We start from the raw sequence: 13,896 nt of genomic DNA on the forward strand, positions 1-13,896 counted from the left end.
TGAAGTTCTAGTGATTCAAGAACAAGGTTTCTAAATTGGTTCATATATAAAGAACTTCCAAGAATTTGAGTAGTGTGGTTGTCAATAATGGGTAGAATTGGTGAATGTTACACGTGTGTAAAGTGATGACTTAAACCAGCCGATGACGGTCGTCAGCCCCGTAAATGCCTAGACTTCCATATTCTTCTTCATCTTTGATGAGATGTCAAAAAATGATATGAAAATAACTCCTGTAATTGGAGATAATCCAGATTTTGTGAATAAGTATTTGGACACACTCAAAATTTTGTATTTTTATTGTCATTTTTTATCTTTTTGTTTTTTTTATATCTATTGTATTCTTTCAAGTACCCTTTATTATAACCTTTAAAAAAATATAAACCTATTTTTTGACATCTCATCAAAGATGAAGAAGAATACGGAAGTCTGGGCATTTACGGGGCTGACGACCGTCATAATCTGGTTTAACTGATGCCCAGACATCCATATTCTTCTTCATCTTTGATAAGATGTCAAAAAATAACATAAAATAACTCCTGTAATCGGAGATAATCCAGATTTGTGAACAAGTATTTGGACACACTCAAAATGTTATAAATATATACCCACACACAGGCCATGCCTTTGCAGGATCTTTTTTGTATTAAAATAATGTAATATATTTGTACTTGTAATTATATTATACTGTGAAATGCAAAAAAAACATCCTGTAAATATGTAAACTTTTATATATTCTTCTTCATCTATGTTGAGATGTCAATATGTGTATATTTTTATGCTTATATGTAGATAGTTAGTCAAAAAGTAATTCAAATTATCCCGATGTGATTCGTATAATTTTATAGTTCGTTATTGTTGTAATATTTATTCTCTTGCGTGAGGTTTATTTTCGTCTTACTCAGGGGTTCCCAAAGTTGCCTAGATATTGGGGTCCGTAGAAAATCGAAATTGATTTGTAGGTGCAAGGTTTAATGTAAAATAAATTAAACTGTGACACATTTTTATTTTTATGGAAGTTACAATGAATAACAATTAATATACAACATTTTGAGTGTGTCCAAATACTTCATTGTTTGTAAAAAGAATGTAAAAAATACTCCTAATTGGAGACAATCCAGATTTGTGAGCAAGTATTTAAACACTCTCAAAATGTTAAAAATAAATTAACTGGTTAAATTGTAGGCTAAAATAAATTGAAAATCTTGTTTTCAAGCCTTTCTCATGTTTGTGAATATATTCCAGGATTCGGATCTCACAAACAAATGGAAAAAGTATCTGTTTAATAAAAGCTTTTCTCATCCCACCATAGAGGGCTATTGTCAACTCGCGCATAGTGTGTTACGAGTTTGATCAATATAATCAAAAGTTTCAAGAATTTGAGTAGTGTGGTTGTCAATAATGGGTAGAATTGGTGAATGTTACACGTGTGCAAAGTGATCACTTAATCAAACCTTTGACGATCGTAAGCCCTGTAAATGCCCAGACTTTAATATTCTTCTTCATCTATGTGAAGATTCAAAAAAATATCGTAAGAATTGATAAATCTTAAGTTAATTTAAAAACGAAATTTACCATCTTTCTCACCCTTCATTTGAGTTTTTTTTAATCTGGATAAGTCACCAAACGGGCAGAAAATGTTTCTTCAGAAAAACTTCTTTACGGAAAGATATGCGTCAGTGGTAAGTTATATTTTCTCATTTTTTTCCTTTAAACATGCTTCTTACCTTATGTTTTTTATATGCCTATTTAACACTTTGCACAGTGTTTTCTTATTTGTTACTTTCATATTTGTTTTTCAGTCTTGTTAACCTTTAAATCCCATGTCCTAAAATGAGTAATGGAAAATACTCATCGGGAATATAAAACATGTGACTCGTGTGTGTAATATGTCTAAATAAATAAATATGTAAATAAAAGGAGTCCGTGGGCCAAAATAGTTTGGGAACCACTGGTTAAACTGATATAAAAATTCAGTTTGCCCTGCAGTGCTTGATGGATGGACGTATGTGGTTTTGTGTAGACGAGTCATAGCAAATATCTTGGTAAAGTGTTATGACGTCCAAGGTGCGGACACCGCTATTAACTGACATTTCGTGGTGACGTATTCATAGGTAAGTAATAAAACGGATGTAATGCAATTAGCGTAGTTCATAGGTCGTTACTAATTTTATGTCGAGTATCTGATAACGTTTTCCTCAGAGTTAATTTACCCAAATTAACCAGCTGCCTGACATATCGCTCACTCCTTTCAACAACGTCATGAATAAAAAAAATCGTCAATTTTCAGTAGTACATGTTTTCGGAGTGCTCAGAAATGTACTATATCCCAGCAAAAGCGGCATATTTTTAACTTAATATTTACCTGCTACAGGGCAGAAAGTGTTATTTTTGCATTTTGAGGAAAAGGTATTGTTAAATTATTTTTTTGAATGTACTTAATATTTTTCAAATGGAGAAAAAACATTCAGGTTTTACCTAAAAAAACTGTTGCACAGTAAAAAGTTCAATAAGCGGCTTGATATTTATTTTTAATACATTGTTAAACTTTTTTGAAATATGACGTCGTTGAAAGGAGTGAGTGATTTATAAAATAAAACGCAGTCAGGGATCCAAAATAAATTAAATGAAAATATATTATGATGTTATTTATGGACAGGCACCATGGCGTAGTTGGATAGACGATCGACTGCGAAACTGGCAACCCGGGGCTCGATTCCCGCCAAGTGCAAAATAAATTCAAGAAAGATTTATTTTCAATTGGTCTGGGTATTTGTGATGTATTTTTCACATCTACCTTCCCTATCCTACTATCCTACCTGCATACTAGACTCTAATAGAGGCTTTGCTGGTATTCCTTGAAAACATAAGTGTATATATCTGTGTTATATTTTCTCATTTGTTTCCTTTAAACATGCTTCTTACCTAATGTTTTTTTTTATATGTCCATATTTACTGTGCCCGTTTATTGAAAATAGAATATTTTATATATTGCCCTGTGTTAGTTTTGTTGAATTTTAATAAATGTTTTTTTAACTTTCTTATTTTCGTTTCAGTCTTGTTAAACTTAATCCAATGTCCCAAAATGAGAAATGGAAACTACTCACCGGGAATATTATAAAAATGACTTATGTATGTAATATGTTTTTAAACAAATAAATAAAATAAATACTTTTTTATCAAACAGATGGCATGCTGTAGGAAGTTCTGTTTCCTGAGTATTGCAGTTCTAGCTGCATTCTTGGGCTATGTTATTCATGTCGTTAACCAAAGTCCACCGATACCAAAACTTGATGAGAATCAGTGGTGGGGACCTGGTCGTCCTAATGACTCACCAGACACTTCGATCAAGCCCTTCAAAGTCCAATTCAACCAGCAGGTAATGAAAAATCACATGGTTTTAAACAAGCTTCTACTTATTGATGACATAAACTAAATAATGTTAAACTTTATAAAATAAAACAGCTTTGTTTTAACCACTTATTATTGGAACACTTTATCCAACCGGTTTCGACAAGAACCTTGTCATCATCAGGGTGTATGTACTAAATTCTAAAACATTGAATTACTCAATAACCTTACTATGAGTATTTCAATGTCTTAGATTTTAGTACATAAACCCTGATGATGACAAGGTTCTTGTCGAAACTGGTTGGATAAAGTGTTCCAATAAAAAGTTGTAAAAAAAAGTTTTATTTTATAAAGTTTATAAAATGTGTTACACTATTCTTATCATTTATCGTTTACTAAATAATGTTACACTCTCCTTATCATTCATAATTTAATAAATAATGTTACACTCTCCTTATCATTAAATATTTACTAAATAATGTTACACTCTCCTTATCATTCATCGTTTACTTAAAAACTGTACTTCACCATAATAACCATTTCCTCATCAAGTCAACTATTTGATTTTTAAAAAATATTTTTTATAGAAAGGAATAAACCGTAAAGCCACTATTAGGGGCTTGTCTGCAGGATAGTAAGAACAGGGAAGGTGAATGTGAAAAATGTATCATAAACACCCAGACTAATTGGAATGGTTAATCTAAAATCGGTAGTTGTGAAGTAGAGTTTTTAAGTGGTATTACACAAAGTGAACGATGAATGATAAAGAGAATATCCTACCTAATGTAGATTGTAAAATGTAAAATTTGACATGGTTTGGACATGTGGAACGAATAAGTGAGGAAAAAACAGTAAAACAATTTTTCGTACTTTAGAAAAAGGAATAGAGAAATTCCGAGGAAAAATAAGCAAATAAAAGCCTAACAGCGAAAGCTGAACTGGAAATTAGTAAAATAATTACTTAAAACAAGGCATTATCTGGTATTTTAATTTTCTTAATGTAGTCAGGTCAGGAGTCAGAATAATCGGCAGCTATATATAAACAGTTGCATGACCGTTGGCGTGATGATTAGTTATTTAGTAAGTTAGTAGTACTCATAGTAAAAATTATGCAACTCTTTGAAAATGGAGTACTCGAACACCTGTCCAATATAACTTATTTCATCCATCAACTACACATAACATATTAATATAGAGTCACTCCCTCTAGCAGTAGATCGAAAAGGTGGAATACTAAACGAATCCATATCGCATGCTATAAATTATTAATTGTAGTTTTTTAAACTTTTACTAATGCGGTATACTCCCGATTTTACGGGATGGATGGTGAAAAAAATCCCCTTTAATCTATTTCAACCAAACAAAACATTATCAACAAAGAGAATTTTAAATTGCCTTAATGAAGAAACCATTTAAAAAAAACAACAATTCTTCAACTGTTAAAGGTTGATAAATATTTCAATCTAAAAAAGTTCATCTTTGAGATCCCAAAATGATTTTACAAGAACTTTAAATATTTGGGAACTAAATACAGGTGACCATCGTTTTACGCCGGGGTTTCGTTCCGAGCGACACCGGCAAAAAAAAATCGGCGTAAAATGAACATAAATATATTGAACGATAATATAAGGTTAGATTCCGTGTCAACATTTAAAGAAAAATCTCAAATGATTTTTTAATATATAGCCTATGTATAAAATAAATTGTAAATACATTTTACAAATAAATTTTAAATTATTTTACAAAATAAATATTCTTTTGATATAATTAATGATTTTTTAAATAAATACAATTTCAAATGTTCTTTAGTACGAAATTAAATTCATCTGTCAACCTTTGCATACAAGACATGATACGAGTTATATTGACCGTTTTTAGGGTTTTCCCATAAAAAATCTCATCTTCTTCTTCGCGATTTTCTGATTAAGGATGATCTAATTCCTCCATCAATTCTTCTAATTCTTAATTTGAGAGTGGTTGGTCTCCTACACACTTTCATAATTATTTTAACTATTCCATTTCATACTTTCATTTTATAAATGTGGAGGTCCTCACCAAAACGCTACATTTACATTATAAATGATTTCAAGTAATCAGGAATTCCAGCTGCATTATCGATAAAATTATGAAAGGTGTGTTGAGATGGTTTAGACATTTAGAACGAATGAGTGAGGAAAGAACGGTAAAACAAATTTATGAGGCGAAAGTTAGCGGGAAAAGAAGCAGAGAAAGACCGAGAAAAACATGGCACGATCAGGTATGCCAAATACTTGAAAGTGGTCAGGTTAGGAGTCGTAACAATCGGCGGGTATGTATGAGGAGATGCATGAACGTGGAAGAGGCGAAGAATGTTTGCAAGGATAGAGTGGTGTGGCGCTCTATTCTCTCTGCCTACCCCTGCGGGGAAGCGGCGTGATGGTTAGTTAGTTTTTTTTAGGAATTCCAGCTTGTAAAATTGTTATGTTTTGGTGCGATTTAATGATTTTATATTGGTTTAACACAGGACTGGTCACGTTTTGTCCCAACTTTAATTAAGATTTCGATAGATTACAGTAAACAGAACAGATTTGCATTTAATGGATTTTTTGTGCAATATTGGAAATGTAACTTTTTGATGACGACCTCCACAAATGTATGTATGTATATTTATACAACGACGTTTGTTTTTCATTTTAGAGAATAGAAAAACTGAAACAACAGTTATCAGATATCGACTGGTATGCCGAACCTTTAGAAGATGTCGGATTCAACTATGGATTCAATGGAAAATACCTAAAAAAAGTCCTCGATTTTTGGCAAACGAAGTACAATTTTACAGAGAGGGAAAGCTATTTAAACCAATATCCACAGTTCAAAACAAAGATCCAAGGATTGGATATTCACTTTATCCACATAAAGCAGAAACCAGCAAAGAACGTGAGAGTCATTCCATTGCTGCTTCTTCACGGATGGCCAGGGAGCTTTGTGGAGTTCCAAAAGATAATTCCTTTGCTGGCAGCAAAAGACAATAAACGAGATTTTGTTTTCAATATTATCGTTCCAAGTCTACCAGGGTATGGATATTCACAGGTTAGAAATTAACTATATTTTTTTCAGTATAAAAATTTTAATTTCACGTATAATCAAATCGACGGTTTGGACGCTCGGTTTTTGTGACCAATCAATTACAATCGATTAAATGAGTGTGTCCAAACACTTGTTCATAAATCTGGATTATCACAAATTAAGGAATAAATGAATGAGTTCTCATGAAAGAGTCTCTACTCAATAAAAAAGCTTATTTAATCTCACAATAGATGTCTCCAGTAAAATTCCAGTGAGTTCAAGCACTATATTTCGAATTTGAACAATAAATATAGAAGTTCTAAAAATTTGAGTAGTTTGGTTGTCAATCATGGGTAGAATTGGTAAATGTTGCACGTGTGTAAAGTGATCACTTAAACCAGCTTATAATGTTCGAAAGCCCAGACTTTCACATTCTTCTTCATCTATGTTGAGATGTCAAAAAAGAATATAATTACAGTCAAGTTTCCATAATGTTGATCAAGACAATGTTTGGATCTTCAACAGTATTTTTCCATCATCAAAAAAAATGTTCTAAAAATTAACGTTAATTTATTTTAAAAAAATGTTTAAATGAACTTTTAATTCAACCATATACAAACATTTAAAACATATATTATCTTTTTTATTGTATGAGAGGTATTCACCAAGTAAAACTTAAATAGAAAATAGATGGATAAAACCAAAAAATGACTGCCGAATCAATTGATTTATTTGTTTTTTTTTTGGTCAGGCTGCTGCTAAACCTGGACTGGGATCTACCCAGATGGCCGTTATCATGAGAAACCTCATGAAAAGGTTGGGCTACGACTCGTACGTCATCCAGGGTGGCGACTGGGGTGCAATAATTACGTCAGCAATGGCAATCTTATACCCCGAGGACATTTATGGCTATCACACAAACATGCCTTTTGTTATGCCTGGAATTGGCACCATCAAACTCCTGCTAGGGAGTTTGTATCCACCGATGGTCATTGAGGCAGAACACGAATCAAAGGTGTATCCTTTGTCTAAAACATTCTCACATATCATGCTCGAATCTGGATATTTTCATATACAATCAACAAGACCAGATACCGTCGGTAAGTGTATGCTAAAAGTGAGCTCGTGATTTTTTGTATGTTTTTTTTTTAAAGATGGGAGTTGTATTAATTATTTACCTTGCTTCTTATGTATAAGGTTTAAAGATCAATTCGTGGATTTTTGTTGAATTTTTTTATATTTTTTTTAACTCAGTACCTTTCAATAACTCTTTATTTTCCACCCGTTTATTTAATTTAAAGAGATACTTGTTTTTTTCAATACAAAAACGGTGTTTTAAGCAAGAAAATCAATTAAAACATTTTAAGTGTGTCACAATACTGTTCACAAATCTGGATTATCTCTAATTATAGGAGTTATTTTTCAAATAATTTTTTAACATCTCAACAAAGATGAAGAGGAATATGGAAGTCCGGGCATTTACGGGCATTTCAAGCTTCTTTTTATCTCACCAATAGATGTCTCTAGTGAAAATCTAGTGATTCAAGAACAATGTTTCAAAATTGGATTTAATAAAGAACTTCCAAGAATTTGATTAGTGTGGTTGTCAATCATGGGTAGAATTGGTGAATGTTACACGTGTGTAAAGTGATCACTTTAACCAGACTATAAAGGTCGTAAGCCCCGTAAATGACCAGACTTCCATATTCTTCTCCATCTTTGTTGATATGTCAAAAAATAACATGAATTTTTTTTTCAATAAAAATTATTTCCTCAAATTATATTTTTGAATATTTTTACAAAAAATTCTTCCTAAAACCCTCTTCTCTTATCCGCACCTCAATGGTGCATAGGGCACTATAAAATAATATGACAATTAATTACGTTAAATATTACCCGGGTTTAAATAAAATTCCTCACCTCATATTCTCTAATTGAATGCTATTATGTACTCTCTTTGAAATATACTCCCAAGTTCAATTGAAAACATGACCTTCACGTAATTTAATAATCAACATTGACATTGGCTATTAGATAATTTTATACATTGGTATAATCAACTACCCACGAGTTTATCAACGGACAGTGCATAGTGTTATTTGTTATCATCCTAGACCAGGGATAGCGAACCTATGGCACGCGAATGAAGAAAAATAAAAGTGAAAATACATTTTTTTAAATGGTTATAATTACAGACAAAGTATTACTGCTTGTATTCTGTGAAAAGCAAACAGAAATGAACCCGACATTAAAAAAATGGCATCTAGCATCCAACTAAAATAATCTCTTTAAAAATGAAATTTTACGGATTCTACATTATTTTATTATCTTCATCATCAGGGTTTATATTAATTCAAAAACATTAAAAATATTAAAATACTCTCCAAAATCCTAAAAGAATTTTGGATTTTTACGGAATGTGTGGTAGTTTTTTGGTGAGTGTATTTGAATGTTTTTAATATTTTTGAATCAATATAAACCCTGATGATGACAAGGTACTTGTTGAAACCGAAAGGTAAAATTGTATTACTAAAAAAGTGGTTATAACAAAGTTATTTTATTTTATAAAGTTTATAAAATTTACCATAAAGTATCTGCGGAAAACAGTCAAGATTTTTTTTTTTTTCTGCCATTAATTTTTAATAAAGTACCTTTTTTTCGATGTATTAATAGATAACAATTTTAATGCCTTTTTTTGTATTATACCTCAAGAAAAATAAATTCAAAGGGGTACGGTGAGGACTTCTTGGAGGCTAGGCAATGGGGCTCCTCTACCAATTCACCCATTGAGAAAGCTTGCGTCGCAATGCCCATATCAAGGTCACGCTACCTTCAAATTAAAAATTATCTTCACCAGCTAGCGCTCAGTGGTAAAATTACCGGTTTGAAATAAAGAGTTTTGGGGATATTTTTTTTCAATTCAAACCCTTATCCACACCTCAATGGTGCATAGGGCACTGCATTATATAAACACAGTGTTATCTTGATCGTTAACACACGAAGGAAAGGTGATCAGCCCTCCGCTTCCGGTACCAGTCCAGGGTAATATTGAATAAATATCAGAGTGAAAAAATCACTTTATATTTATTTGACCCCCCCCTAGGAATCGAACCCGGGACCTCCAGAACGGTAGCCGAGCACGCTGACCATTACACTACGGAGGCGGACACATTATTACTGATATTAATTTATAATTACACGGATTACATTATTACTGATATTAATTTATTCGATGTTGAACCGTCTGTATCTTTGATTTTTTAAACAGGAGTTGGTCTCTTAGCATCACCAGTTGGCCTGGCTGCATATATCCTAGAGAAATTTTCCGTGTGGACAAATCCAGAATGGAAAAGCTTGCCAGATGGCGGATTGACCAACAAGTTTTCCCTGGTGGAGTTGTTGGACAACATAATGGTCTATTGGGATGCCCGATGTATAACGTCTTCGATGAGGCTTTATTCGGAAAGCTTTAACAAAGCTCATATGGCATTGAAAGTGTCAAGGTAACATTACATATTCCCAAATTTACTTTAACCATTTTAGAACTGAGATTTTTTTCATGTACCGCTCACTCCTTTCAACAACGTCATATATCCAAAATCGACAATTTTCAGTTGTGCATGTTTTCGGAATGCCCAGTAAATGTACTGTATCCCAGCAATAGCGGCATAATTTTTAACTTAATGTTTACCCGCTACAGGGCAGAAAGTATTGTTTTTGCATTTTGAAGAAAAGGTATTGTTTAATTTTTTTTTTAAATATACTAAATAATTTTTCAAATGGAGAAAAAGCATTCAGGTTTTACCTTAAAAGATCTGTTGCACAGTAAAAAGTTCAATAATATCATTTTATTCTTAAACTTTAAAAACGATCTCCTGAAAAATCAAGTTTTTTGATATGTGACGTTGTTGAAAGGAGTGAGCGATATGTATGCTAAAATATCTGAAGACTTTACCGTCATAGGGTAGTTAAATGATCACTTGTGCACACGCGCAACATTCACCATTCCACCCATTAATGACAACCACACTACTCAAATTTTTGGAACTTCTAAATGTATCATTAATCTCATGACACTTTATATATTAGTTTACTGGAACCATTTATGATTGGAAAGGTTTTATCTAGCAGACACCCTTTTTTTTGGATGTATGCAGGGGTTTTTTTTTCAACAAAAAGGTCCCGAAACTCACTTTTTGTCAAGCTTTTTACAAAAAAAAATGTTTAAGTATTTAAATACTCATTAAAATACCATATTTAATAATTTTTATTAATTTTATAAAAAATAGATTGTAATTACGTTAGCGCAAACATTGTATCGTATTATTGATGAAATTAAAAAAAATATATATATAAGTATATATCAGTGGAAAAAAGGTACTGGAACGCTGTTACGTGAAAAAAAAGCCCTGGTTGTATGTGAACAAGGAAATGGGCAGACTCAAAATGCTGTGAATTAATTACCAGTGTTATTTTTCTTTTGGTTTTATCAATTTGCCATTGAGGAGGATTGAAAAATAGTATTTAAAGCATTTTTGTCTTTTTTAGTATTCCTGTGACAGTACCGACAGCCGTGGCAAGATTTACGCACGAAATATTCTTTACTCCGAGATGCCAACTGGTTGACAAATTTGTGAACCTTGTCAGTCTATCAGACTTGGAGGGTGGACATTTTGCCGCGATGGAGGAACCAGAATTATTAGCCAGTGACATATTTTCGGCAATGTCAGCATTCGACAACTATCACAAAACTAAACATGCGGACCTATGAGCAAAATCGTAACACATATGTATCATTGATCAATAAAAAAAATCGAATTGACTTGTGTATTATATTATTTACAACATTTTGAGTGTCCCCAAATACTTTCTCCAAGTAGAAATTATTTTTCGATCGCTCAATCCAGCCTATGACAGTCGTAAGCCCTGTAAATGTCCAGACTTTCATATTTTTCTTTATCTATGTTGAGATGTCAAAAAATTATGTATTTTATTATTTCTTGAATTGGCATTAACTTTGTGGAATGAGATGTTGATTTTATTAATGGTGGTCCCCTGTATAACGCATATTCGTCCAAGTCATTCCCGCTAGTTGAAATATAAAAACACAATTTTAAACATTAACCCCTTTAACGTATCCCCTGATAACGCAGAACCTATCTTAACTTTATAGGGGGGTTTACTGTACATACATGTTCACTGGTCCTAACTACCTGTATACGTATTTAAAACGTGTGGTACGACCATAACATCATTTGTAGCGATTATATGTTACATAGTCCAAAGAACCATTAGACCAGTATTATTCACCTATTTTTTTCATACACCTAAACAATAGATGGCCTCGAAATACTCAATCACTCTCTTCATTATAATTTACAGAAGAATCAATTGAATAGTTGACATAACTGCATAATTAATATTACTTCCATAGTGGGTTTAATTTTTTTCAAATTTGAAGGATATTTCTTTTATTTAACCTTTGTACGGTATATATGTTATATGTTTTTATGTTTATAAGGTACAATTACGGCATTAATATTAGAGATGCTAATCGATCGATCATTAAATGATTGCATTTAAACCGGCTGGAAAGTCCTTGGTAAAAATAAAAAAAACTTAATGATTTGAGATAATAAAGTTTTCATTTTACCTAGGGCTTGGTAATCGATCATTAATTTTATTGGTTCGAACCCACTCTACCACAATTTGATACCTATTTGTAAAAATGAGACTCTTTATTAGAAATAGGTATCAAATATCCCTTAGTATCTTTAAGTCATGTATTGGAGTCAAATATTAGTAACCTATTATATTACCAACATTTGTATTTAGCTTTCAAACATTAATTCTCTCACAATAGACTTTTATCACGATGTTGAATTATTGGATAATAAATTAATATGAAAAATCACAAGACTATCGATAACATTCTTATTGAAATCTGAAAAGAACTAAGGGAGATATTAAAGTTTAAACTTTAGATATTTGAATAAAACGAAAAACGTGCATTCGCATACGTCATCAAATTTCCGTCATCGAACGTTTTATGACGTCATATGGTTTAATGTCTATGTTTTATGGAGCTGTAATAGTAGTAATATTGGATTGTTTGTTTACCACTACACTACCATTTGTGTTATACAAATATGAAGGGAGGAGGTAGTGGGAGGTGGACCATAGACAACAACTAATAGAGCCGCTAATAATTTAGCAATGACACAAACGTTAAAATAATTCCATCGTTTCTGTGACGTCATTCATTGCCAACTTACGAAAATAACGTTTTTTCGAAGGCGAATTTTCCAAAAGAAAATGATGAATGAAAATATTAATTATATCGGCTATTATAAACACAAAACGAGTCTTATACAATCCTTTATAGGTTGAGTATGTTAAATTAGATATTCCTCCCGTCTGACAAAGATCCATTGCCATGTCAATAGATTCTTCCTTTCCCAGAAAATAAATCTAAGTGTACGAACCCACATACACCATTAACTATTGTTGTCTCCCGTAAATTATTACTGCACACGTTAAAACTATTACTTAAGTACCTAGAATTGCATAGCTACTTAAGGACCGTCAGTCCATCTAATCTTCACATTCGTTTGAAAATGCCATAACTAGGCGAAACAACAAGCACAATATTCATTTTTATGTGTATTTAACAAGAAAATACAACTTAGTAGACTCAAATGAGCTGTGTTTGATTTAACTATTGATAAATAAGATATTTGTATTTTATTTGTCTGATGAGTGAGGTCACCGATATCGCGAGCCAGGATGGTATGTACCAGTATTAGCTAAGTTATGGGTCTATTCTCAAAACCTTTTAAAACTACTAAAATAAAATAAAAATACAGATGAAAAAAAATACAATAAGCACAACCGTGAAATCAGATTCAAATATCGTGGTTTTTTTTACAGCTCATACCTATTGATTCGGTTACAGAACCAAAATTATATTTTTATAAACAATAAAAAAACAGTGTTTTATATGAATTCATTATGTCTATAAGTGAAGAAAGGTGATCAGCTCTCCTCTTCAGGCACCAGTCCAGGGTAATATTAAATAAATATTAGAGTTACAAATCAGTTATATTTATTTGACCCTCCCTGGGAATCGAACCCGGGACCTCCAGTACGGTAGCTGAGCATGCATTGCACTACGGAGGCGGACATATTTCTTCCATGTGTTAACGACTAAGATAACACTATGTTTATATGATGCAGTACCCTACGAACCATCCAACTGAATGTAACTTCAAGTCCACTTTAAAAAATATTCTCATTGTAATTCATTTGTCTTCATTCTATCTTTCAATTTTTTTTTGGAAAAATATAGGACCGTAACAATTGCATTTTAATGACCTGATGATGGAATGATTATTCCGAAACCGGTAGTCACGAATTAGTGTCTTTTTAAAGTGGTATTATACAAAGTAAACAATGAATGATAACGAGAGTCTTACGAGTATATTTCCATACCACAAAGTTAAC

General features: G+C 32.1%; 1 protein-coding gene across 1 annotated transcript; it reads left to right on the plus strand.

Annotated features, from left to right (window-relative positions):
- The first annotated feature begins 1,985 nt into the window (after window positions 1-1,985).
- On the plus strand, window positions 1,986-11,215 carry LOC148303314 (juvenile hormone epoxide hydrolase 1-like). The gene is made up of 6 exons (XM_088270171.1): window positions 1,986-2,111; window positions 3,185-3,376; window positions 6,025-6,417; window positions 7,145-7,493; window positions 9,662-9,896; window positions 10,942-11,215. The coding sequence occupies exons 2-6, from the start codon at window positions 3,185-3,187 to the stop codon at window positions 11,162-11,164; spliced, it is 1,392 nt and encodes a 463-aa protein (XP_088126297.1). The 5' UTR covers window positions 1,986-2,111; the 3' UTR covers window positions 11,165-11,215.
- Window positions 11,216-13,896: the final 2,681 nt, after the last annotated feature.

This window comes from Brachycentrus maculatus, unplaced genomic scaffold (assembly GCF_059751285.1).
Source record: "Brachycentrus maculatus isolate JH-2025_06_01 unplaced genomic scaffold, ASM5975128v1 h1tg000373l, whole genome shotgun sequence".
Taxonomy (NCBI): Eukaryota; Metazoa; Arthropoda; class Insecta; order Trichoptera; family Brachycentridae; genus Brachycentrus; species Brachycentrus maculatus.